Source organism: Mytilus galloprovincialis, chromosome 5, assembly GCF_965363235.1.
Source record: "Mytilus galloprovincialis chromosome 5, xbMytGall1.hap1.1, whole genome shotgun sequence".
In the NCBI taxonomy this organism is placed as follows: Eukaryota; Metazoa; Mollusca; class Bivalvia; order Mytilida; family Mytilidae; genus Mytilus; species Mytilus galloprovincialis.
In genome coordinates, this window is record NC_134842.1 from 63,711,424 (window position 1) to 63,737,904 (window position 26,481).

Sequence of the window (26,481 nt, forward strand, 5' to 3'; positions counted from 1 at the left end):
TTTAAAATTTTTAAGTTTTTAAGTTTAAGTTCTTAGACCACATTCATTTTGTGTCAGAAACCTATGTTGTGTCAACTATTTAATCACAATCCAAATTCAGAGCTGTATCAAGCTTAAATGTTGTGTCCATACTTGCCCCAACTGTTCAGGGTTTGACCTCTGCGTTCGTATAAAGCTGCACCCTGCAGAGCATCTGGTTGTGTTTTGGTCTGTGTTTCTTAAACTATAAGCAATAGGTCACCTATATTTGTTGTATGGAAGAATTGTTAGCTGTACATGCCTGCCTGGCATGGTTCATCTGACATTGACCTTATTTTCATGGTTCATTGCATTGGTCAATGTTTAGTTTTCTTGGTTAATGTTAAGTTTATGTGACCGTTGTAATAAAAACTATCAACATAATATCAATGCTTAGTAAAAAAAGGCGAGATATTTCAGCGTGTGCACTCTTGTATATATTATCCAGATTTTAATCCCTTAAGACAAAATAAACAAAAGGCAATTATGGTAATCAGTTGACGAGTTGGCCATCCAAATGATTTACATTAAAAAAATACGATATTAAACTTTCTTTGATTCAAATTCAAAGTTCTGAAGTAAACTGTTAAATTGGCAGTGCATCTTTCGAAGTGTGCAACATCAGCATTCTTATATCTGCCTTAGACTCTTTGTGCAAATTGACTGAGTGTCATTTGTTTAATTTTTCTCATTACATAAACCAGTTTCAGATACATACAGGATGGAAATAAACCTAACAAAAGTAAATGCAGCAGCATTAGCTCAGAAAGACACCAAAGAATTCCAAATCATGGCTAAAAGATTGGAAAGAGTTCTATTATTTTTGTTTGATACTGTACCAGGCACACAGTCAGTTGAAGTTGAAGAGTTTAGGTACGTTATGATTCATGATTTTTGAAATACATAAATACCAAACTCCAAGAAAATTCAAACAGAAATGGCAAAATCTCAAACACATCAAACAAATAAAAGATAAGTGTCAGAAGTCGACATTGTGTTATAGGTTCATTCCCTCTATTCCCACTTTTTATAAATCTGGTAGGAAAAGGTAAAATTTCATGTGGGAATAGAAGGAAAACTTGTGCAAACAAAGGATTATACTGTACAAACATTTTTTAATCAACTGTTAATTGACCAGTGTTTTTTTTTTATTAGAACAGGTAATAAGTTACTTTTGCATCTGTATGAATTCTGGTTTTTTTAAACAAAATAAATAATGAAGTAAAGTTAACAGTTTTCACCCATTATTTTATATCTTTGAGTTTTGGTCCAAGTAATTATATTTTAAAGTATACTTTTATTCCACATCTTACGCCAACAGGAATCACCAAAAGCATTAAATGATCGTTTACTTTGGAGTTTAAAAAATATTTATTTTGGATGACCGGCAGATATCCTTATTTCTTAAATTTGGAACTTTGAACATGAAATCTCCAATAGAAACTGGAAGATGACAAAACATAGAAAGAGAAAACAGAAAATGTGTATTGTGTAATTCAGATGCCATTGGTGATGAATATTATACCATTACATTTTTAATTGTTCAGCTTTCGATAATTGTAGAAAACAATGTATTGCATATTACAATAGAAATAGAACAAACACATTGAAGTTTTATGACTTAATGAATTCCCCAAAATGAACAATCTGAACGAACTTTGTAAACTTATTAAGGAGATCAATAACAAATTGAACTTTTCTGGGTGAACAATTGTGAATGCCTCTATCTACTTTCTTCCATTATTTATTTATGTAATTGTATTAAAATATTTATAATTATCTCTATACCTTTCTGTAATTTGGTTTGTGAGAATAAAGATATATATATAAGATTATACTTGGTTATAATATTATTTTTAACATGATTTATTAGTAAATCAGACAATTTTTTAAAGTTACAAATTCAAAAATTTTAAAATAAATCTGACTCCAATCTATTATCATAATTTTTCTTTATTTTTAAGTACAAATTCAAAAGTTTAAAGATAAATCTGACTCCAATCTGTTATCATAATTTTTCTTTATTTTTAAGAACAAATTCTCTATTTTTAAGTATTTATATGATGAAAAAAGAAACATATTACAAATAAACAAGGTATTATACCTAAACAGTGTACCAAATATGTTATGCTTTAAAAAAAAATACAGGTAAATCGTAGGTGTAATTCTAATTAACCCTGATTGTTATAAAAACAAATTATTTATCAAAACATCTATTGTTATTTGCAAGTGGGAATAGAAGGAATAATATTTTTAAAAAGTGGGAATAGGAGGAAGACACCGTGTTATATAACCTTAATCACTATGAAAACAAACAACTACTGGTATATCAACACAAAATAACAAAATCATGGCATGTAATACTTATTAGACAATGCACATATGCACGGCGTTTTGCATTTGCGCCGATCTGCATTTCATTTGCGCCGATTTTTTCTTTCATTTGCGCCGATTTTTTTTTTCATTTGCGCCGATTTTTTTTTACAGGTAAATTACAGGTGAATAGATATAAGAAGATGCGGTATGAGTGCAAATGAGAGAACTCTCCATCCAAGTCATGTTATTTTTCATTTATCATTTAAGACCTCTTCCATTAGCCATTTGTACAAATGTAATGAAATGTCAATCATAACATGTATATAACTGTTGTCCCCTGCTCACTACTGGGAGATGGAAGAAACAAGATACACCTCCAGACTTTTTCTTGACAGTACCCGTAGTTCTTTAACCTCTGTCTTTCGGACATCTGCCACATGTTTATGCTCGATCAGTGTTTTGACAATATAATCCGTGGTGACTCTGGGTTTATACGATTTGTGGTACATTCGTAAGATATGTTCTTATGTTTCAGGACACTAACCTTCCGATATGTATTGCCCTCGATGATTAAAGAATTGACTCTTCGGCTCGTTTCAGTGTGTTATATGTCTATCATGTTACAACGAAGTTCCAGAACAATATGAATCAAAATAAACTTAAACATAAATGAACAACAATTATAACCAGATTTTATCAATGGTATAGTACAGTACATGTACAAGTATTAACTTACCTGTAAATCTAATTAGGAGCAAATATAAAATCGGCGCAAATGAAAAAATGAAATCGGCGCAAATGAAAGAATGAAAATTTTCAAAATCGGCGCAAATGTCATACGCCCCATATGCAAAAACGAAAGACAAGAATAAAAAAAAGACCATTGCACAATAACACAATTGTAGGTAGAATAAATATCAGAGCCAAGCCGGTGGATATTATAAAAAAATGGACTAAACAGTGAAGTATAGATTATCAGGTTTTCTACACATTGATATCGTAAAATATCAGCTGCAAGCCACAATGTTTTTTGGTGAGTGTCACATTATGTCGAGCGGCTGATATTTTACGATATAATCAGTCAGGGGTTCTACTTAAACAAGTGATTTTATTATCACCTATTTGAGTGATTTTTTATATTCAGTTATCACCTATTTGAGTGATTTTGGTGTTTTCTTTGATCTTCATGCTAATTTCATTGATTTTCCATATTTTCACAAACTTTTCTATAATTTTCCTACATAAATCAATTATCCCTTTATCTTTGGATATCAATTTCACCAGTGTGTTTGGGCAGTATAATTATAAACGCTAAAGCTTTTAAAAGTACCCTTGGGAATTGTTCTGTAATCAAATATTCATTAACTACTCTTACTATCAGACAAAGGTGAACAATATAAGGTGACCTGATTGGTTTTCTTTAGAATTAGAATGATTTGTTTTAAGGTTATGTCCTGATCTACAAATTATTCCAGTTTTTGCATATTCAAATAAACTGTACAAACTGGCAGGCTTATCAAGCAAATGACAATTTCTGCATGTACATATTTGTTCTTTCAATGGAATTCTGGTCTTTTTACCAATAAAAAAATCAAGCTTGTGGGAAAAATATCCAAAAAATGTTATAAACACTTACTGAAGTGATTAAATTTTGACTTCTTAATTACTTGTTTCAGTGATTTTGAAAAGTCTGTGCAAAAATTTTAAATGTTTCACAGCCAAAATCACTCTAAGAGGTGATTTTGAAATCACTTGTTTAAGTACAACCCCTGACTGTCTATACAAGTAAAACTGATTATCTATTCAGCCTTCTATTACTGGTGTTTTCCTTCTTCCTAAGACAGTTTTACGCTTGGCGAAAGCAAGCTTGTTAACGTCTCCTCTGGCATTGTGACGTCGCTGATAACTAGAATTTATACTTGAAGACCATCGTGTATTATTTGTGAGTTTGATATGGAAAATTTATCAACAAGGTCTTAGTATCTTCAGATTAATTTTTTAAGAAAAAGGAAGGTGCTAATTTCTTTGACAAACCCTGGTTCATCAACTTTCTGCTCAGAAACTGGTGACCTTTTGTAAAGTCCGAGTAGCAGCTTCAAGTTTTTCAATACCCAATGAAATGAATGAGTTGGGAAATGTTTATCCATATGCAGATGAATTTCGTATAGTTCTGTGTATAATTCATGGTCAATTTGTTCAGTTACACACTTTACAAATAACATAAAATTCTAGAACAATATTAAATTTGAGGTCTCAAACAAGTGTTAATTTTGTTCAATAGTATGAACACCATTTTTCACTTTTCACTAGATGTTTAACATCAGACTCTGCTACTGCAATATGTAAGTTAACATCAGAGAAACACAAAGATGACAAGAAATTAGAAGAAGCTATAAGTATACCAACTTTAGAGGGAAGACTGGGAAAAACCTTGAAAACAACATGCACTCCTCATGGATTCTCTTTCAAAGATGTCAGTAAGTATGCATAAAATTTAGGAATGGCAACATGTTCTCAAGTACTCGGGTACTCGCTTTGAAGGCTGAGTACATGAGTACCAGGGGTGTGGAAATATTTGTTGTGACCACTTGTCCCAGGGCAAGTGAAATTGTAAATTTTACTTGTCTGGAAGAAAAATTACTTGCCCTGAATTCTTAATGAATTTGGAAAGTGAAAGATGTATTTTACTGTAAATGTGTATGTTTCTCAAACAGTTTTGAAACACAATGGAAATGGTATTCATGGTCTTTGTTTGTATAATAGAATGATAAAAAGATAAGTAGAGTATACGTAGACCACTATATGAGCTATAAAAAAAAACCCAAAAACAGCTCTAAATTAAAGAATCTAGAGGCCAATAATATTGCAATGTTTTTCAATGCTAGCTTACATGAACCTGGGAGATTATATCATGGCTTATATTTTCTTCACTGTGAGCCAGTGCGAAGTTTTAAAGTTAATGAAGGGATGAAAACCAAATAATTGATGAATTACTGAATTGTTGTTTGCACCCCCTCCTTTTCCCCAAAAAAAACTTTTGGTGGACCAATTGTAAATTTGAGATTTATTTTAGATACCTAAGCGAAATCAAAATTTTATAGAACTTTAAAATCCTATTCATTTTTTTTTGGGGAAGACGGCTTCAAGCCGTCAATCCCCAATGGGGTTGACCAGAGTGACATTCCCTCACATCATTCATTTTGTTTTTATAGAGTGGAAAACCCCCCAAAAAATCTTACTGAGAATGATGAGATGGGGAGACACAAATGAATAAATTGACTTTAAACACTTTTTTACACATTTCCCTTCTATTTCTCTCGAAATTATCGTATATTGAGCTCTCCTTTACACTATTTACGTTTCTTTTACAATCCGGAAAAATCAGTATGACGAGATATTCTAAATATATCCAACCTACATTATATTTTATAGTGACGTCATTGTTGGAATGCCAGACTACGCATAAGCAGGGATATCCTTCACTGATTATTTAAATCATTCTCAAAGATTTTGCACTTATTAAAAAATAGTATTTGTTTAATTTAAACATAATGATGTTTGTTGTAGATGATTCAAACATCAACATGCAATAGGCCCTACTTTAGTTTGTAGGTCAACAACTTTCAAAGTAAACAGGAAGTCCGAGGGGCTACATGAGATCGGGGAGATAAACGATCTTTTCCATTTTTTTCTGTAAAACTCTGTTTTGAGAATCTTCCTCCAATTCAGGAGCACCTCAATTTATGAGCTTATTATCCACTAAAATAAACACTTAAAATGTGACATTTAGTATATGATAAGTAGTCTTCCATTAAAACTAAATTTTGTGTACTAACATAATCATTGTAATAGTTACAAAAAAAAATACAAATGTTGCATTTTGTAGTTTAAACCTATTTAATCATGAAATTTTACGAATATTTCAAAATGTAGGATTTGGAAACAAGCTTCACACAGTTTACATCAATCATATTGTTATTTTTGTTAGTACCTGTATCCCAGTGATGAGAGATGTAACTGGGAACTTTGTCAATGGAAATTTAAAACTGAATAGATTTTTTAGACTTAACTTTCTTAAGAAAGAAATTAAAAATCTTAAGAGTACTGTCACAAAAAAAGGAAAATGGCCCTAGCGTGCAGTTCAGTCGTACACTATTAAGATTTCAAAAATAATTGTAGTTGTTGTTAAATGACAGAATTCAACTAGTTGAATTTTAGATAATTAACTATCAACTTTAATTGAATGTTAAAATTTAGAAGATGCAGATCTCTTCCATTGGTCTAAATTGAATCCTAAACTAAAGAAACTACATTAAACAACAATTGATTCCAATAGTGTCAACCTTCCACATGTTCTAGCTGTTCTTTTTTTCATTTTTTATATGAAGACTATCAAAAGATACCCCCCCCCCCCCCCCCCCCCCCCCCAAAAAAAAAAATGAAATAGAAACAAGGGCCGTCTTTATCCACAGAGCTATTCAGCCCTTTGATTTCATGATATTTGCGCTTTGCCTCCTGTGATTTCCGTTTCTTGACTCGGAGCAATGACCTATCTTAAGATGCTTATCCATCTCGACCAGTCATTTAGTTTTCATTCTTGAGAAGAGAAGTCAGTCTTCAAGTTAATAATGACCATTTCCGGTGTACCATTGCTATAACCTGATCAACGATCCCGGATCAATGGGAAAAAATCACAGAATATGAATGAAACCCGGATTCGCATACCTATTTTTTTGTTTGATAATCGATCTGTCTTGATCATTGATGGAGTTTTACTAAAACTTGTTGTTTTCGTCTTGTTATTTGATATTTTTTCTACTTTTGTGAATGGATTTTGCGGACTTTTCTATATGACTATATAAATCAACAAAGTCAAGCATCATTTCTTTACTTGTCCACGGGCAACAAAGACACAACAATTTGCTTGTCCGGTCGGTCAACTGTACGAGTTGGGCGAGTCGGGCATAGCATTTCCAGGTATCCGGTCGTGTCGGCCCCAAACCGATCCAGCCCATAGTCAATCCGGCCCAAAGTCGATCCGGCTCAAGTTGATCCGTCCCCAAGTCGATCCGGCCCCATAATAAAATATGAATTAACTATATTGATTTTGGATGAATTTGTCACAAATTTTAACAGTTTAAATGGAATTTGAAAAAAGTGTCCGATGATGGATGACAACAGGTCAGTGAAGTATTGGAGTACCAGTTAAAGAACCATTTTTAAATCGATACGAATATGAGTGTTATTGTGTCTGTTTGTATCGCAGTTTCTACATTTTTAAATTATAAAGTTATTTTCCATGATAACTTTTACTTTGAATTTCATGGCGATTTTTATTTGATTCAGTTCACACACAGAATAGCTAAATAAATATTTACAGTCCAATGGACCTATAAAATTTAACGCATCATAATGACTTATTTAATCAAATCATTATTCTATAATTGGTTTGTATATTCAACAGTTGTCTGATGATTGTGAACTAAGGTAATGCCACTCGTAATCACTTAATTCAATCCAATGCTGATTTATTAAAGTTACGTAATCTGTTTTTCAACAAGGTCTTTATAGTTTGATCTTCTGGTTGGTTTATATAATAATAATTATTTGTATTTTTTTTTCAGGTTACATCATAGGCTTCTATAACATATATAATGTTAGAAATATAATAGAATATAAAACTATTCTATTCTATTCTATTGTATAACACTTGGTTTTTTTTGTAACATCGAATATATAGTCAATATATTTTTCTTATTTTGACAATATTTTGAATAGTTGTGTGTAGATAAAAAAAGTCATTTGAGTATCCATTATCCTTTATTGCAAGAAAATAACAAAACAATGACACTGAATGCACGTTTTCACTCTCTAAAATTTAATATCAGCACTCTTTTATAGTAAGGATTCGGCAAATCAAACAACATTTCTCAATTTGAGAAATTTTAAGAACTGAAAAAGAAAAACAAAGTTTGTATGTATCAGCTTTGGGATCGGCTTGTACCGTTCATGTATGTAACTATTTGTTATTACATGTTACACAAGATGAAAGACTTGTTAGGATCACAGTCAATTGAAAGAAAATGCTAATTACTGCTGATTAATGTTGATGTCTGAATTCTTTTATATACGTTTTAATATAATTATACCCAATAATCTTGAAAACTTGTAATAAAAACATAATCAACCTAGTTGTTTTATACTCCTTTCATTAATTTTGTAAATTTTTGTAAATTTTAACAAAATATTTTCCTCTGTAACTAATGGGCCAAGTTCATTATAAATAGAGATAATTGTAAGAAGCAAGAATGTTCAGTAAAGTAAGATCTACATGCCAAGAAATCCTCGCTAAAAATTCCGGTCGACCTCCTACGGCAGTCATTAGTAGCTAAAGATTTGATTTCATTCAAGAAATTAATTTATGACCTTCATGTACGTGTTGCTTAGAACACGGCCATATACCGAATGGCCAATATTAATCATCCATGTAATTTGCTCTATGGGGTGTTTGCAGAATTTCAACGGATGCAATTTCTTGGCATGGGAGAAAGGAAGAAAGACCATTCACAATTTGTCTTACATTTGTTTTTCTCTTTTTTAATTAAATAAAAAAAAATAAACCTTTCAAATATACATGTAGAGTTCATAAGATACAAATATTCCCTGTGGACACCTCCCCCCTTTTTAGCTCACCTGTCCCGAAGGGACAAGTGAGCTTATGCCATCACTTGGCGTCCATCGTTGTCCGTCGTCTGTCGTCGTCTGTCGTCGTAAACTATTTCAAGAATCTTCTCCTCTGAAACTACTGGGCCAAATACTTTCAAACTTTAACTGAATGTTCCTTAGGGTATCTTATTTATAAATTGTATCCGAAGTTTTGATCTATCAACAAACATGGTCGCCATTGCTAAAAATAGAACATAGGGGTCAAATGCAGTTTTTGGCTTATAACTCAAAAACCAAAGCATTTAGAGCAAATCTGACATGGGGTAATATTGTTTATCAGGTCAAGATCTATCTGCCCTGAAATTTTTAGATGAATCAGACAACCCGTTGTTGGGTTGCTGCCCCTGAATTGGTAATTTTAAGGAAATTTTGCTGTTTTTGGTTATTATCTTGAATATTATTATAGATAGAGATAAACTGTAAACAGGAATAATGTTCAGCAAAGTAAGATTTACAAATAAGTCAACATGACGGAAATGGTCAGTTGACCCCTTTAGGAGTTATTGCCCTTTATAGTCAATTTTTAACCATTTTTCGTAAATCTTAGTAATCTTTTACAAAAATCTTCTCCTCTGAAACTACTGGGCCAAATACTTCCAAACTTTAATTGAATGTTCCTTAGGGTATCTAGTTTGTAAATTGTATCCCAAGTTATGATCTATCAACAAACATGGTCGCCATTGCTAAAAATAGAACATAGGGGTCAAATGCAGTTTTTGGCTTATAACTCAAAAACCAAAGCATTTAGAGCAAATCTGACATGGGGTAATATTGTTTATAAGGTCAAGATCTATCTGCCCTGAAATTTTCCGATGAATCAGTCAACCTGTTGTTGGGTTGCTGCCCCTGAATTGGTAATTTTAAGGAAATTTTGCTGTTTTTGGTTATTATCTTGAATATTATTATAGATAGAGATAAACTGTAAACAGCAATAATGTTCAGCAAAGTAAGATTTACAAATAAGTCAACAAGACGGAAATGGTCAGTTGACCCCTTTAGGAGTTATTGCCCTTTATAGTCAATTTTTAACCATTTTTCGTAAATCTTAGTAATCTTTTACAAAAATCTTCTCCTCTGAAACTACTGGGCCAAATACTTCCAAACTTTAACTGAATGTTCCTTAGGGTATCTATTTTGTAAATTGTATCCGAAGTTGTGATCTATCAACAAACATGGTCGCCATTGCTAAAAATAGAACATAGGGGTCAAATGCAGTTTTTGGCTTATAACTCAAAAACCAAAGCATTTAGAGCAAATCTGACATGGGGGTATTATTGTTTATCAGGTCAAGATCTATCTGCCCTGAAATTTTCAGATGAATCAGACAACCTGTTGTTGGGTTACTGCCCCTGAATTGGTAATTTTAAAGAAATTTTGCTGTTTTTGTTTATTATCTTGAATATTATTATAGATGGAGATAAACTGTAAACAGCAATAATGTTCAGCAAAGTAAGATTTACAAATAAGTCAACATGACGGAAATGGTCAGTTGACCCCTTTAGGAGTTATTGCCCTTTATAGTCAATTTTTAACCATTTTTCGTAAATCTTAGTAATCTTTTACAAAAATCTTCTCCTCTGAAACTACTGGGCCAAATACTTCCAAACTTTAACTGAATGTTCCTTAGGGTATATAGTTTGTAAATTGTATCCGAAGTTATGATCTATCAACAAACATGGTCGCCATTGCTAAAAATAGAACATAGGGGTCAAATGCAGTTTTTGGCTTATAACTCAAAAACCAAAGCATTTAGAGCAAATCTGACATGGGGTATTATTGTTTATCAGGTCAAGATCTATCTGCCCTGAAATTTTTAGATGAATCAGACAACCTGTTGTTGGGTTGCTGCCCCTGAATTGATAATTTTAAGGAAATTTTGCTGTTTTTGGTTATTATCTTGAATATAATTATAGATAGAAATAAACTGTAAACAGCAATAATGTTCAGCAAAGTAAGATCTTCAATTAAGTCAAATTGACCAAAATTGTCAATTGACCCCTTAAGGAGTTATTGCCCTTTAAAGACTTTTTTCACAATTTGTTCATCATGTTGACTTACTTTAAAAAATCTTCTCCTTTGAAACTGCTGTATCAATTTCAGCCAAACTTAGGCTAAATGAGTTTCAGAGTATCTAGTATAAATTTTATATTTTATTTCCTTGTATGTCAAGAAACATAGCTCCTATGGCTAAAATAGAACATAGGAGAAAATAATTATTTGTTTTGGCTTTTGAAGAAAATAGGACGATCCAAAAAACATTTAAATAAATTGAAAAGCCAAAATAATCATTGATGAGAGATTTAACCAAAAGAATTAAGGTGAGCGATTCAGGCTCTTGAGAGCCTCTTGTTATTTGTGCTCTCTATTTTCAACCCTCGAATTAAGCTTAGGAATCTAATTTAAATTAAAACCTTGCTTTCTAACCAATTTATTCATTTAGCGGACCGGCAACTTTCTTTATTTAATACGAAAATCTATAGTGCCGTTATACACATGCATGTTGTTTGCTTGGAGTCTTGGCCCGAAAAGAAAGAAATAGCCCAACTCCAAGATACTATATTCCTGCATCACATGATTTTTACCACGTGGAGCTTACATTTGAATAAATACCGAATATGGAAAGTGAAACTACAATTCAAAACATAAAGTCCGAAGACACAAATAAGAAAAAGAAAACTCCATGCCAAGAAATCCTCGCTAAAAATTCCGGTCGACCTCCTACGGCAGTCATTAGTAGCTAAAGATTTGATTTCATTCAAGAAATTAATTTACGACCTTCATGTACGTGTCGCTTAGAACACGGCCATATACCGAATGGTCAATATTAATCATCCATGTAATTTGCTAATTTGCTCTATGGGGTGTTTGCAGAATTTCAACGGAGGCAATTTCTTGGCATGACAAATATATCACCATCACCAAAGCACAATTTTGTCATTAAACCATCTGTGTCCTTTGTTATACCCCCGCTTTAAAAAAGGGGGGTATACTGTTTTACCTCTGTCTGTCCGTCAGTCCGTCCATCAGTCCGTCAGTCCGTCCGTCAGTCAGTCCGTCCCATGAAACTTTCGTCACATTTTTCTCAGGAACTACACATCCACCCTTTCTGTAATTTGGTATCAACATTTATATATGTCAGCCATACCGTGTGATGCGTTTTCAGATTCATCACTTGACAACTTCCTGTTTACCGAACACTTGTCTGATTTTACACATGATAGCCAAGTTGAAAATTTTCGTCACATTTTTCTCAGGAACTACAATACAAGGATTTCTGAAATTTGGTTTCAGGATTTATATAAGTCAGCTATACCGTGTGATGCGTTTTCAGATTCATCACTCAACAACTTCCTGTTTACCGAACACTTGTATGATTTTACACATGATAGCCAAGTTGAAAATTTTCGTCACATTTTTCTCAGGAACTACAATACAAGGATTTCTGAAATTTGGTTTCAGGATTTATATAAGTCAGCTATACCGTGTGATGCGTTTTCAGATTCATCACTCGACAACTTCCTGTTTACCAAACACTTGTATGATTTTACACATGATAGCCAAGTTGAAAATTTTCGTCACATTTTTCTCAGGAACTACAATACAAGGATTTCTGAAATTTGGTTTCAGGATTTATATAAGTCAGCTATACCGTGTGATGCGTTTTCAGATTCATCACTCGACAACTTCCTGTTTACCGAACACTTGCATATTTTTACACTATTAATATTATCCACTTGCGGCGGGGGTATCATCAGTGAGCAGTAGCTGGCAGTTTCACTTGTTTAATATGCACGTAGACCAAGGTGAGCGACACCGGCTCTTAAGATCCTCTAGTTTCTGAATTTCTTAAATACATTCAGTCAGAACATGTAAATAGAAGGTGACAGACCTCAAACCACAGCTTATTTGATTCCCTGGTTACTTAAGGTAAATCATTAGTATATGTTTCCCCGAGATAGAATTTTTTTATACTTTGCCAAAATGAAGATTTTACTATGCTCTTTCCAAAAATATAATATAAAAGATGGGTCACTGTGCTATATTTTAAGCTATAAGTCGTTGAAAATTGCCTAAATTTGATTAGAATGATCATGAAAAAACACATTTCTGTGCATAAAAAGAAATTTATGAGATAGAATTTTAAAATAAATTGTGAGAAGATAGGTTTTGTAATATGTTTTAAGAAAATAAAAAGAAAAAATGGTGTCACCTTACTTGTTTTCTTGCTACAAGTAAAAATAAAAAATTTCCTATCAGTCCAATATAAATTTTTTACTAAAAGAGTTATCTCCCCTTAAATGGCTTAGTTGAAAACATGGATTCTAAAACACAAATGTTTGGTATTTGTTTAAATATTTTGGATTATACAATAAATCAGCAAGTTTTCTTCATATAAATAAACAGTCCAACCAATAAATTGCACGTCTGTCTACAAATTTGCAGATTTGGGCAAAGAATTAAACTGATTGTGTACTGCGATAGTACAATCCAAGATGGCGGTATACCCTGAATCTACCTTAATAAAAATGTTTAAGCCTTTCAGAAATACACATTAAAAATAAAAGTAAAAAATAAAAAATTAAAAAATTTAAAAAATTAAAAAATATAAAAAATTAAAAAAAAAAAAAAAGAAATACACTTTAAAAATATAATTCTAATGATAAAATTAAAAAAAGAATAAAAAAAAAATTTTCAAGTGAAAATTCCGCAGAACCACTTTTTACGCCAAGGGAGCTTTTCTCATCACTTGGTGTCAGTCGTCCGTCGTTGTCGTTAACTTTTTACATTTTGAACTTCTTCTAGAGAACCACTGAATGGAATGAAACCAAACATAGCATGAATGTTCCTTATGAGGTGCTGACCAAGTGTTGTTACTTTGTAGCCGATCCATTATCTTCTACTTCTACTTCTATGTGGTTAATCTGCAGTCGGAAATTCCATAACGCAAATATACTGTGCGCGTGTGTCAACCAGTACACGCCAAGTTAAAAATAACAAACTTTGTGTATTTACAGGAACAAAAACAAATAAAATTATGTGATGTTTGCAACAACTGTATAGGATTAAAATCAGGTATCAATAGTTACGCCAGGAACTGCCACACACAGACCCGGAAGGCGACTGTTGTGGGAGCTTGGATGGCACATTCAGGTAGTTGGTTCCAGTCAACAATTGTTCTTGGGATGAAACTGTATTTATAGGCATCCGTTGAAGTGCTGACTCTGAAAAACCTGTCTCTGTGGTATTGTCGGGTTGTTACAGTTGGTCTCCTGATGTAATCTGGAATAATGACTGATGCTTCTCCATGTAGGATCTTATAAAGGAGTATGAGCCTGGCTCCTTGTCTGCGTGTTGCTAGTGTTGGCCAGCCAACTGTCTGTAGGATGTTGGTTACAGTTCCTGGTTCCCGAGAATAGGTTGATGTTACAAATCGGGCAGCTCTTCGTTGTATCATCTCGATTTGGTTAATATGGCACGATTTATATGGGTCCCACACTGCAGATGCATACTCAAGGTGTGGTCGGACTAATGTTTTGTATGCACTCTCTTTTATGTCTTGTGGGCACTTATTTAAGTTCCTTCTTAAAAATCCAAGTGTTCTGTTGGCTTTTGATGTTGCTTTTGTTATATGGTGGTCCCAATTCATGTTCTCTGATAGTTCTAAGCCGAGGTATGGGTAGTGCTGAACAGTTTCCAGGTAATGTCCCATCATATGGTAATTGTGAACGACAGGGTTGCGTTTTCTGGTTACCCTAGGGATGAAACATTTTGCTGGATGGAATGTCATCTGCCAGCGTCTTGCCCATTCTACCAGTTGCGTAAGGTCTTGTTGTAGCTGCTGGCACGTATCCCGAGTTGTGGACGCTTCTGTACAAAAGGGAGTCGTCAGCAAACAGTCGTAGACTGGTACATGGCGATATAGAATCGCCTATGTCGTTGATGTACAGCAGGAAACATAAGGGCCCAAGGACCGTCCCCTGGGGTACACCGGAACGTACTGCTTTCATATCACTCATTTCACCATCTACACAAACTCGTTGATTTCGTTTGGTAAGCCATGCGCTTATCCAATCAAGAACATCTCCACGGATACCGTATTAGCTCATTTTCTGCAATAACCGCTGGTGTGGGACTGTGTCAAATGCCTTGGAAAAATCTAAGACAAGCATATCTATCTGTTCTCTCATGTACAGAGATCGTGCCACTGATTCTATGGTGTTCACCAGTTGAGTTTCACAGGAGCGATGTTGTCTGAAACCGTGTTGGTAGTCCACTAAGATGTTGTGTTTTTCCAAGTGGTTTATTACATGGCGGTAGATGATATGTGCCATTGTTTTACAGCATATAGAGGTCAGAGAGACGGGCCTGTAGTTGACTGCTTGTGTGTGATCACCTTTCTTGTAGATAGCTGTGATGTTTGCTAGCTTCCAGTCTGATAGTACTGTCCCAGATGTCAAAGTCTGGTTAAATATGTATGTTAAAAATGGTGATATTTGGTCGGCTGCCTCTTTTAAGATTCTAGTTGGTATCATGTTTGGTCCTATGGCTTTTGATGTGTCTAGCTTTTTGAGAAGTTTGGTTACTCCATTTTCTGTTACTCTTAGTATTTCTATGTCGTCGATGTTGCTGTTCCCAAGAGAAGGCATTGTATTCATATCTTCGTCTGTAAATACACTATCATACTGTTCATTAAGTATAGCAGCTTTCCCCTTACTGTCAATTACTTCGGTTCCTTAGCTGTTCTTCATGGTTGATATGTTGACAGTGTCTTTTTTCCTGGACTTGATGTATTGCCAGAATTTCTTTCCCATGGTAGGCTTTTTCTGTTCTTCATTAGCACTGTCATCGTTCAATAAACCCCTGATGTATTTATCGTGTGCTTCTGTCATGGTCTGCTTGACAATGTCTCTAGCTTTTCTGTATTTTTTCCAGTTTTCTGATGTATCGTAGTTTTTAGCTGTGTTGTATCTGCGTTGACGTTTTCTAATTAGTCGCTTAATGGTATGGTTCATCCAGGGCACATCTTGTTTCCCACTGATGGTTTTTTGTGGGACATGCTTGTTTACACTGTTGACAATTGTGTCTTTGAAAAAAATCAGTTATCTTCGACGGAGTTCATGAGCTTATCTTTGTTCTTTAAATGATCTGTAAAGGCTTGGTCAATATCATTCTGTAGACTATTCATGTCGGCTTTTTTATAAATATAGACGTTTCTTGGTTTTTTATACGCCCGTCAAAATTTGACGGGACGTATTATGGTATACAAATGTCCGGTGTCCGTCCGTCTGTCTCTGTCTGTCTGTCCGTCCGTCTGTCCGGGGTAAACATGTCGCACCGTAACTTGAGAACGACTTATCCAAATTTCATGAAACTTAATATAGTTGTTTCTTATGATGGTCAAATGATCTGTATACTTTTTGGTGAAAATAAGATTTAAACTTTTTGAGTTTTGGCACTTTGTAACTAAAACAGGGGTGTGTTTTTTTCACATGTCGCACCGTATCTCAAAAACGTTTCTTGATTATTGCTTAAAACTTTACACACTTCTTATTTATATTAATCTTAATATCTGTATACTTTTTGGTGATGATTCAAAATTTCATTTTTGAGTGATTGAGTATTTTGTAAAATAGGGGGAGGGTTTTTTTACATGTCGTGCCGTATCTCAAAAACGATTTATGATTATTGCTTAAAACTTTACACACTTCTTTGTTTTATTAATCTAAAGATCTGTATACTTTTTGGTGATGACTCAAAATTTTATTTTTGAGTTATTATTATTTTGTAAAAAAGGGGAGGGTTTTTTTTTTACATGTCGCGCCGTATCTCAAAAACAATTTATGATTATTGCTTGAAACTGTACACACTTCTTTGTTATACTAATTTAAAGATCTGTATACTTTTTGGTTTGATTCAAAATTTTATTTTAGTGATATTTGTAAAAAAAAAAACAGGGTGAGGGGGTTTCACATGTCCAGCCGTGTCTCAAAAACAATAAATGGTTATTGCTTAAAACTTCCTCAGAAAATATTTATGATATTGCATAAAACTTCCACACAAGCCGTCGGGCGTATCATGCGCTCATGGCGCAGCTGTTTATTTCTGTATGTTTTTGCTTTGATGTTGATATCTGTAATCACGATTTCATGGTCGCTCATTCCAGGCTGTGTTTGTGTTCTTTCTATCATTCCTGGGTTATTGGTAAGTATCAGGTTAAGTATGTTTTTACCTCTGGTGGGTTCTTTTACCATCTGAATGAAGTCATTTTCTGTTACTATCTCAACAAGTTTGGAGTTGATCTCCTGTCCATACTGTGGGTTGGTGTTCACTGTGGTGTTGTCCCAGTTGATATCTGGCAGGTAAAGTCACCTCCTAGTATAATATGTGGCATGTTGTTTTTTACCTTTGATGTTATTTGTTCGATTGACTTCTCCAGTTCCTCTATCATATCTGTTTTACTTGAGGGTCTTCTGTAGTAGGAACCTATGTAAATTGGGTAGCTGCCTTGAACAGTTAGTGTTGCCCAGACTATCTCACAATCAGTTTTTATATTAATCTCTGTTGTTATGAGGTCGCTTTTAGCGGCTATGAACACTCCACCTTCGCCTAGCTTCCTATCTTTCCTGTACGGGTTACTGTAGTTTATAGGGAACACCTCACTACTAGCAATTTGTGAATCAAGGTGTGATTCGCATCCCAGGATAATATCTGGATTATGTGTTTCTATGAGGTTTTGAAGATCTATATGCTTGGTGCTGCTTATTAAGCTTCTGCAATTAACGCTCATAATTCGTAGGCCGCATTTGTGTTGACTCTGGTTTGTTGTCACACTATCAGTTGTGGAATCCCAAGAACTATTCGGTTTATAAGAGAAATCTGATAATGCCTGAAAGGAGTTGCTGAGGTCTATGCTTTCTCCACTTGCGTTAAAGAACGAGTCCGTAAATGTAAAAAGATTACATTTTGGACACTCAAATATTAGGTGTTTTATTTCCTGAAATTGTTTGTATTCTTGTTTTGTAATACCGTCACACTTTATGTGAACCCATTGATCACACGAATCACATTGTAGTGCATGCTGATTTTTTGCTACTGGTCGCTCACATACAGAACATGGATACTTGATAGGGCTTGGATGGGGGTGCACATCACCGGACATCAATATTAATTGTATTAATAAACGCTGAATTTTGGTGTTGTATCTTGTATAAAATATATTGATATACATGTTGTTATTCCTGAAGTGGACTTTATTTGTTTCTTTTGCTATACTCCATTTAAGGATTGACGTATGGTGAAGCCATGTACTAATATCTTGAAATATACTCTGTTCAACAAGAGTAACCTCTTTACTGTATTTCGATGTTTCATTGAAGTTTTTATGTAAATATGTGTTTTCTGCATGTAACACTATGGTAAGTATCTTGTACAGTGCTATGATTGATATAATGTTTATTATCGAAGTCATTTTGTACATCACTCAAAACTGTTTACATTGGCAACAATGGCGGCTATTGACTGATTGTTGTCATTTCACTCATCTGTAGAGTTGTGTATTTCTGTGAGTTGTTGTTCAGTGTGGATCGCTTTTACCTGAATATCTGTAAGATTTGGTTAATTTCTGTGCAATTCTGCCTGGTATGCCAAAGATAATATGTAAAAGAACTAAAAATTTTGGTGGCCGAAATTTTTTCGACGTATCGTGGTTGACACATGCGCAAAGTCCAAGATGGCCCCAAGCGAGGGACTTAGTTTAACATAGGACCCTATGGGAAATGCATACAAATTACTTCTTTTAGAGAACAACTGAAAGGAATGAAACAAAACATAGCATGAATGTTCCTTTTGAGATGCTGACCAAGTGTTGTTACTTTGTAGCCAATCCATCATCCAAGATGGCCGCTAAGAGAGGGACTTAGTTTAACATAGGACCCTATGGGAAATGCATACAAATGACTTCTTTCAGAGAACCACTGAATGGAATGAAACCAAACATAGCATGAATGTCCCTCATGAGGTGCTGACCAAGTGCTGTTACTTTGTAGCCGATCCATCATCCAAGATGGCCACCAGCGGGGGACTTAGTTTAACATAGAACCCTATGGGAAATGCATACAAATTACTTCTTTAAGAGAACCACTGAATGGAATGAAACCAAACATAGCATGAATGTCCCTTAAGATGCTGACCAAGTGTTGTTACTTTGTAGCCAATCCATCATCCAAGATGGTCGCCAGTGTGGGGACTTGGTTTACCATAGAACCCTATGGGAAATGCATACAAATTACTTCTTTTAGAGAACCACTGAATGGAATGAAACCAAACATAGCATGAATGTTCCTGATGAGATGCTGACCAAATTTTATCTTTTTTTAATATGATTTCAAAAACCCAAGTAGAGTCAGGTGAGCGATACATACTTGCTTACCTCTCAATTTCCTATTGTGACGTCACCAAAAAAAAGATCCCCATGCCTGATGACATCACATATAAGGGACATATCTGTATGCAATCAGCAAAAAAAATATGTCTGCATATCGTCTAAAAGTCATTTGAGTAACAGATGACACCGCATAATCTTGTGCAATACAATATTACTCCATTCCATCGACAGTAAAATTTTCAATATTTAAAAAGCTTGACAAGCCTCATTGAAAGTAATTGTCTTGATGCAGTGGTAGAATCTGTTAATTCCAAAGACATGCATGCTTGTGAAATAACATCACATTTATGTAGAATATGTACATGCAGGAATCTGATGTTTAGTAGTTGTTGTTTGTTGATGTGGTTTATAAGTGCTTCTCATTTCTATTTTTTGTGGAGCTTTTGACATTCGTGGAAAAAGGGAGACATAGCAATCTAGGCCTACATTTGGCGGCGGCGGCGTCCACAATTATTCACTCTGTGGTTAAAGTTTTTGAAATTTTAATAACTTTCTTAAACTATCCTTGATTTCTACCAAACTTGGACAGAAGCTTGTTTATGATCATAAAAAATGGAAAACAACACATTTTATAATTTAATGCGTCCGAAGCGCTTTTCTGGATTTACCTTCATCAGGAACGCTCAAAGCCAAACATTTGAAATCCGAAGATGCATAAGTACCGAAAATCGTTGAAGAGCTATATGTCAAAAATACCTAAAATAAACAGCCAAATTCGTCTAAAGCCAACTTTGCCTGAGGGAGTTGAAACCTTAATTTCATAATAATTTCAAAAATTTATAAACAGACAATTTAAGTAAAGTTTGTTAAATTTATAAACAGACAATTTAAGTAAAGTTTGTTAAATTTATAAAAAGACAATTTAAGTAAAGTTTGTTAAATCATGTCAGTAAGATAGTATCCAGAAGGAAATTAAAAAAAAAAAATCCTTTTTTTATTTTCATATTTTACTTATAAAAGGATTTTTTTTTCTGCCAGTTAACATTACATTCACCCTGTGGTTAAAGTATTTAAAATTTTAATAACTTTCTTAAACTGTCCTGGATTTCTACCAAACTTGGACAGAAGCTTGTTTATAATCAAAAGCTAGTATCTAGAAGGAAATTTTGTTAAAAAAAAAATCCAGTTTTTCAGTATGTTGCTTAGTTGACTTAGTTTTTCTTCCTGTTAACATTACATACAGTCTGCAAGTTATTTAAACATTTATTTGATTTATAAAGTAGGCGAGACACTGGGTTCCGCAGAACCCTTATAATTTTTTTATATAGAATAGACTGTTGGTTTTCCTGTTTGAATGGTTTTACACTAGTAATTTTGGGGCCATTTATAGCTTGCTGTGCGGTGAGAGCCAAGGCTCTGTGTAGAAGACCCTACTTTAACCTATAATGGTTTACTTTTATAAATTTTGACTTGGATGGAGAGTTGTCTCATTGGCACTCATACTACATCTTCTTATATTTATTTCAGTTGTATTTGAAGCAGAAATCAATGTGAAAGAAAAGTTTTCCAAAACGTTAGAAAACAGTAACAGCAATGATTTTAAAGCCTTTGCAAACAAAGTGCAGCCAATAATTAAAGGATTGTATAACAGTGAGACTGGTGAACAGGATGTAGAAATTGTAAAATGTCGGTAGGTGAATGGTATCAAACTTGATAAAAGTTTTAAGATTATTTTTAACTGATCAGGTTTATAGAGCTCTTGCTATCTCTTTGTGCTCAATACATTATCTATTGTTAAACTTTTTAAAATCTTGCAAAAACAAAAGTATCTATATATGCAAACCATTACATACATAACCACTGTTATTTAAACAATAATGTGTTTGAAATATAGCAAATTTAACACACAAATGATTGGCAACACATTATTTATGAAATAAGTACACCCTAACAATTCCCCATAGACTGGTTTTGTTAATGTTTCACCCTTCCAGATGACCTGAGATCACCCAAAATTTTGATAAGAATTTGTGTTTCTCAGTCCATAGATTTTATTTGTTGTGTTTTGCATACTGTCTTGTTTGGTCTTTTCCTTATCAACCAATTAATGTGAATGTCCCTTTGTTAATCCACTTATGATGAAAATGGAATATTTTATACATTTTGACTTATATGTATTTAGACAAGGATCATCAGATACAGTGCTTGTTTTGTATCATTTGATTTCTCATGGAAATAATGATGAAGAGGGATTAAGAGCGGTTACAGAAAGAAAGATACGAACCGGATCACTATCTTTGAGTTATGGAATCACAGATGATGGATTTAACTTTGAGACAAACAAATGTGAGTAGAATTAGCAATGCAATACAAATTCTGTAAAAAAGCAGATATAATTTTTGTGAATCTTATTATCAGCTGTTTACTGTAAACTGTTTGTTCTGAAACATTTTGTGTTCATTTCTACATATTTTTAAAATAATGGAATCTCAAATAATTTATGATAAAGATAAACTGTAAACAGCAAAAATGTTCGGCAAAGTAAGATCTACAAATCAGTTAATTTGTCCAAAATGGTCAATTGACCCCTTGAGGATTTATTGCCCTTGAAGGACAATTTTACTCAATTTGTTTATCATGTTTTCTAACTTTAGAAAATCTTCCCATCTGAAACTACTGAACCAATTCCAACCAAACTTGAAATAATTGATCCTTAGGATATCTAAAATAAAGTTTGTGTTTTATTTTTGTTTCTTCAAAAAAACATGGCCGCCATGGCTAAACATAGAACATGCAGGTAAAATGCAGTTTTTTGGCTTATATCTCAAACACTAAAGCATTTAGAGCAAATCTGATGTGAGGTCAAAATGTTCATTAGGTCAAATTCTTAATCACCATGAAATTTTCAGATGAATCTTACAACCCATTGTTGGGTTGCTACCACTAAATTGGTAATTTTAAGGAAATTTTAATATTTTACATTTTTGGTTATTATCTGGAATATAATTAATGATAAAGATAAACTGCAAAAATGTTCAGCAAAGTAAGATCTTCAAATAAGTTCATATGACCAAATTTGTGAATTGACCCCTTGATGAGTTATTGCCCTTTAAAGACAATTTTTCACAATTTGTTCATCTAGTTTGCTTACTTTAGAATATCTTCTCCTTTGAAATTGCTGAATCAATTTCAGAAAAACTTGGCCTGAATGAGTTTCAGAGTATCTAGTATGAATTTTGTCTTTAAATTCCTTGTACATCAAGAAACATATAGCCACTATGGCTAAAATGGAACAGGGATCTCCATGGATGAAAATTGAACGATGGAGGAACTTTCACATTACAAACCGTGTCTACGCTGTACACTGTACAGTGTAGCGCGATCGGAAGTATTTTATCCCTCTATACAAGGAATGGTGAACATGCTAAATCATTGCTTATTTAAATTAGATTTATTTGAATTTTCATTATAGAATTAGAAGTATCAATATTTTCATTTATTGCCGTTTTTAACCATTCAAATGCCAAGTCTTCATGGTCCCCCTTTAGTCGAGAATGACCAAAAGCTGTCATAAATGTCCCCATGTAGATTTCTTGTATTTTTGGTAATTGTTATGGGGATTAAAAATCATATGATGTGGAGCTTATTTTTCATGGACAGTTGTCAAATTCAGAACCCATTACCGGTATGGCTGATTTGCAGCTACAAAACGATTCGTACGGGTTATGTAAAAGGTTAAAGAGATTTGTAAAGCAAACATTGACAAATGAAAACGTTTTTAATGACTTTATCTGTCAAATTGATGCTGTGCAACATGCATCTTTCGAGTCTGAATAGAAACCGGAAACGCGGATGTATCAATTTGATTGTAATATACGAAATGAATTCGGAATTACGATACGATATTTCTTTACAGGAAATATTTCAGTTTTTACTTTTAAACTTTTAAAGTAATTCTAAATTATCGTTACAGCAGTATTCAAGTTATTTGCAATGAAATAATAATTACTGTTTTGCGTCTTATTTTGTACTTCTTAAAAAAGGGGGATGCTGATTGCGTAAACTTGAAATTTATGGATTTGATAATACTGCTGTTTCTTTTTTTCAATCGTATTTGAATGAAAGAACTCAACAAGTACAGATTGGTAATGCTCATTCTGAAAAACTTCATATCAAGTATGGTGTTCCCCAAGGCTCCATATTAGGCCCCCTTCTGTTTATATTATACATCAACGACCTTCCTATTTATATGAAAAATTGTTGCACTGATTTATATGCCGATGATTCAACCTTACATCTTTCTGGTAATTGTTATCAAACTCTTCAGTCAAAGGTACAAGAAGATTTACATGGTGTAGAGGCATGGTGCAATGATAACAATATGTTCATCAATAAAAATAAAACAAAATATATGATTATTGGAACGAAGCAAAGAGCAATGCCACATTACAATGAGAGTTGTTTAACTATTAACAATCAAGTGATACAATCTTCCACATGCGAAAGTCTTTTAGGCATTAAAATTGACCCTTCCCTCACATGGACAACCCAAATTGACTTGATCTGCTCAAAAATATCATCTAGACTATATCTACTATTAAAGATTAAAAAATTTCTAAATCTAGACTGCAGAAAATTATTCTATAATGGTTATATCTTGCCACTTATTGATTATTGTTGTATAGTGTGGAGTAGTTGTAGCAGTGAGGGTTTAAAAAGGATATTAAAATTACAAAAGAGGGCTGCTAGATTAATACTAGAAACAGACCCATTCGCTCCTTCTGCACCCTTATTCAAACACTTAAACTGGATGACAGTTGAACAGAGAATAAAATATCATAAGTTAGTGATGACATTTAAGTGTATTAATAATGATGCCCCATCATATCTTACTAACAAGTTTCATTATGTTTCAGACAGAAATCCGTACCCCTTGAGAAATGCTGTTCAAGGAAACCTCATACTCCCTAAACCAAAAACAGAATTATTCAAAAAATCTTTTATGTATTCTGGACCATTCTTGTGGAATAATTTGCCAATACCGTTAAGAAATATTACAAATATTAATTCTTTCAAATACAAAATAACAGATCATTTATTGAAATCAACCTAGCTGTATAAATAATATAAAAAACTGATCATGTCATCATGTTTATTTTTTCATCACATTTTATCAAGTTGTATTGAACATTATTATCACACTTGACTTTTTATGCTAATGTATGTATGCAATGTACTAGTATATGTTTGTGTTTTGTTTGATTTTTCATTACGAGGGCCTCAGGGAAGATTAGTTATATAGCTAACTGTGTAACCCTCTTAAAATAAAGTATTGTTGTTGTTGTTGTTGTTGTTGTAAGTCAAAATAAAGCACGTGTTCGACTTGTTAAACTGTTTTCTTTGTAACTGGATTATTATTTTTTTTATTTAATCTAAATTATCATAATCATTTGCTAAAACTTAATTGATTAATTCGACAAATTGATCGTCTATCCTCAGATAGTATTCACCTGTGTGGTTTGTTGATCTACCTGTACAAGCTCAGGTACAAGTGATTAGCGATCTTAATCCGGATATCCCTCAGGCGTTAGAACTGTATTGGATTATAACATATAAAGTCTAAGGGTTATGCAATTACATGCATTTGATTATAATTGATAAAAAAATGGCGTCGGGCTTCAAAAAACGATGAAGTTTTGAACGATGGCGGAAGACAATTTAACGATGGCGCAAGACAATTTAATGATGGCGCAAGACAATTTAACGATGGCGCAAGTCATTTGACGATGGCGCAAGACATTTGAACGATGGCAGGCTGCCATCGTTAAACAGGCCATGGAGATCCCTGAGGGTAAACTGTTGGTTTTTTTAAGACGAAAATGATAGATACAAAGAACATTTAAATGGAATTTTTCAGCCACTTAATAGTATATATTGAAGAACAAAAATATTCATTGATGAAAGATTTAAGAAAAAAAACACAGGTGAGCAATTCAGGCTCTTGAGAGCCTCTTGTTGGTTACTATTCATAAGGGAGATAAGAGACACAGACAAGAGAAGCTTAAAAATAAATCCTGGCAAACAGGGTTGATTTTGAAATCAAACCCACCTTGCAGTATTCCGAAACTTTTCAAACACTAATTTTATATTGATTCTTTCATTATAGGTATGTTTGAAGTTACACTGAGATTAGCAGAAAAATATTCTGATTCGAAAGAATTAGCAAATCCTAAAAGTGATGCCTTCAAATCTTTAAAAGAAAAGGTTCAACCTGAAATCCTGAGATTATATGATTCAGTATGTGGCTCTCAGGAAATTGACATTCTTAGATATAAGTAAGTGATCATATGTATCTTTCAAATCATGCTGCACATTGATAAATGTTATGCTTAATTTATGCTTTGTTTTTTGCTACCCTGGTCCAAAGGCCACAAAGGGCTACGTGATCTATTGTTATGCACCACTAGGTGTTTCATGGTAGTCTTTAGGTTTTTTTTAATGTTTACCAAAATTTACATGACTGTTCATTAGGAAACCTATATATCTCCTGCTACTCACAATTGGGGTAAATAATAATATTCTCTTCCTGTCCTTCTGTCAGATTGTTTAACTTGTGTTGTAATAATTTTCATCAGATTCTCTTTAACATACTTTACTGTCATACAGAAAATATTTATTAATCACAGAGGTATTAAAAATGCAGAGAACAAAAATAGCATTTAATTAATTTAGGACAGTTCACCTTACAAACATTTTAATCATCTGATAATCACCATCTGTTACTGCATGGGTATACTTCAATGTTTTAAAATAAAATTTGATTTGTATTACAAAGAACTTTTAAAAATTTAGGATAGAGTCTTCTGGAGCAGTACATTCCATTATCTTCAAGTTAACATCTAGTGGTTGTTCTGATGAAAGTACATTAAAAGAACCTGTGGAAAAACAAATTCAGACTGGACTGTTGGGTTCCAGTCTAAAAGTTTGTGCAACTGATCTTCATTTTCAAAAACTCATAGAAGCAGGTAATACTATAA

The 26,481-nt window shown here is 33.4% G+C and overlaps 1 protein-coding gene across 1 annotated transcript in view; it reads left to right on the forward strand.

Moving 5' to 3' along the window:
• Nucleotides 1-26,481, forward strand: part of LOC143074107 (uncharacterized) — a 72,144-nt gene that overhangs the window by 10,752 nt on the left and 34,911 nt on the right. Inside the window, exons 4-9 of the mRNA XM_076249654.1 lie at nt 723-891; nt 4,645-4,811; nt 20,972-21,134; nt 21,627-21,790; nt 25,611-25,779; nt 26,297-26,469. Coding sequence (XP_076105769.1) covers nt 723-891; nt 4,645-4,811; nt 20,972-21,134; nt 21,627-21,790; nt 25,611-25,779; nt 26,297-26,469 — 1,005 coding nt within the window. The remainder of the gene's footprint in view (nt 1-722; nt 892-4,644; nt 4,812-20,971; nt 21,135-21,626; nt 21,791-25,610; nt 25,780-26,296; nt 26,470-26,481) is intronic.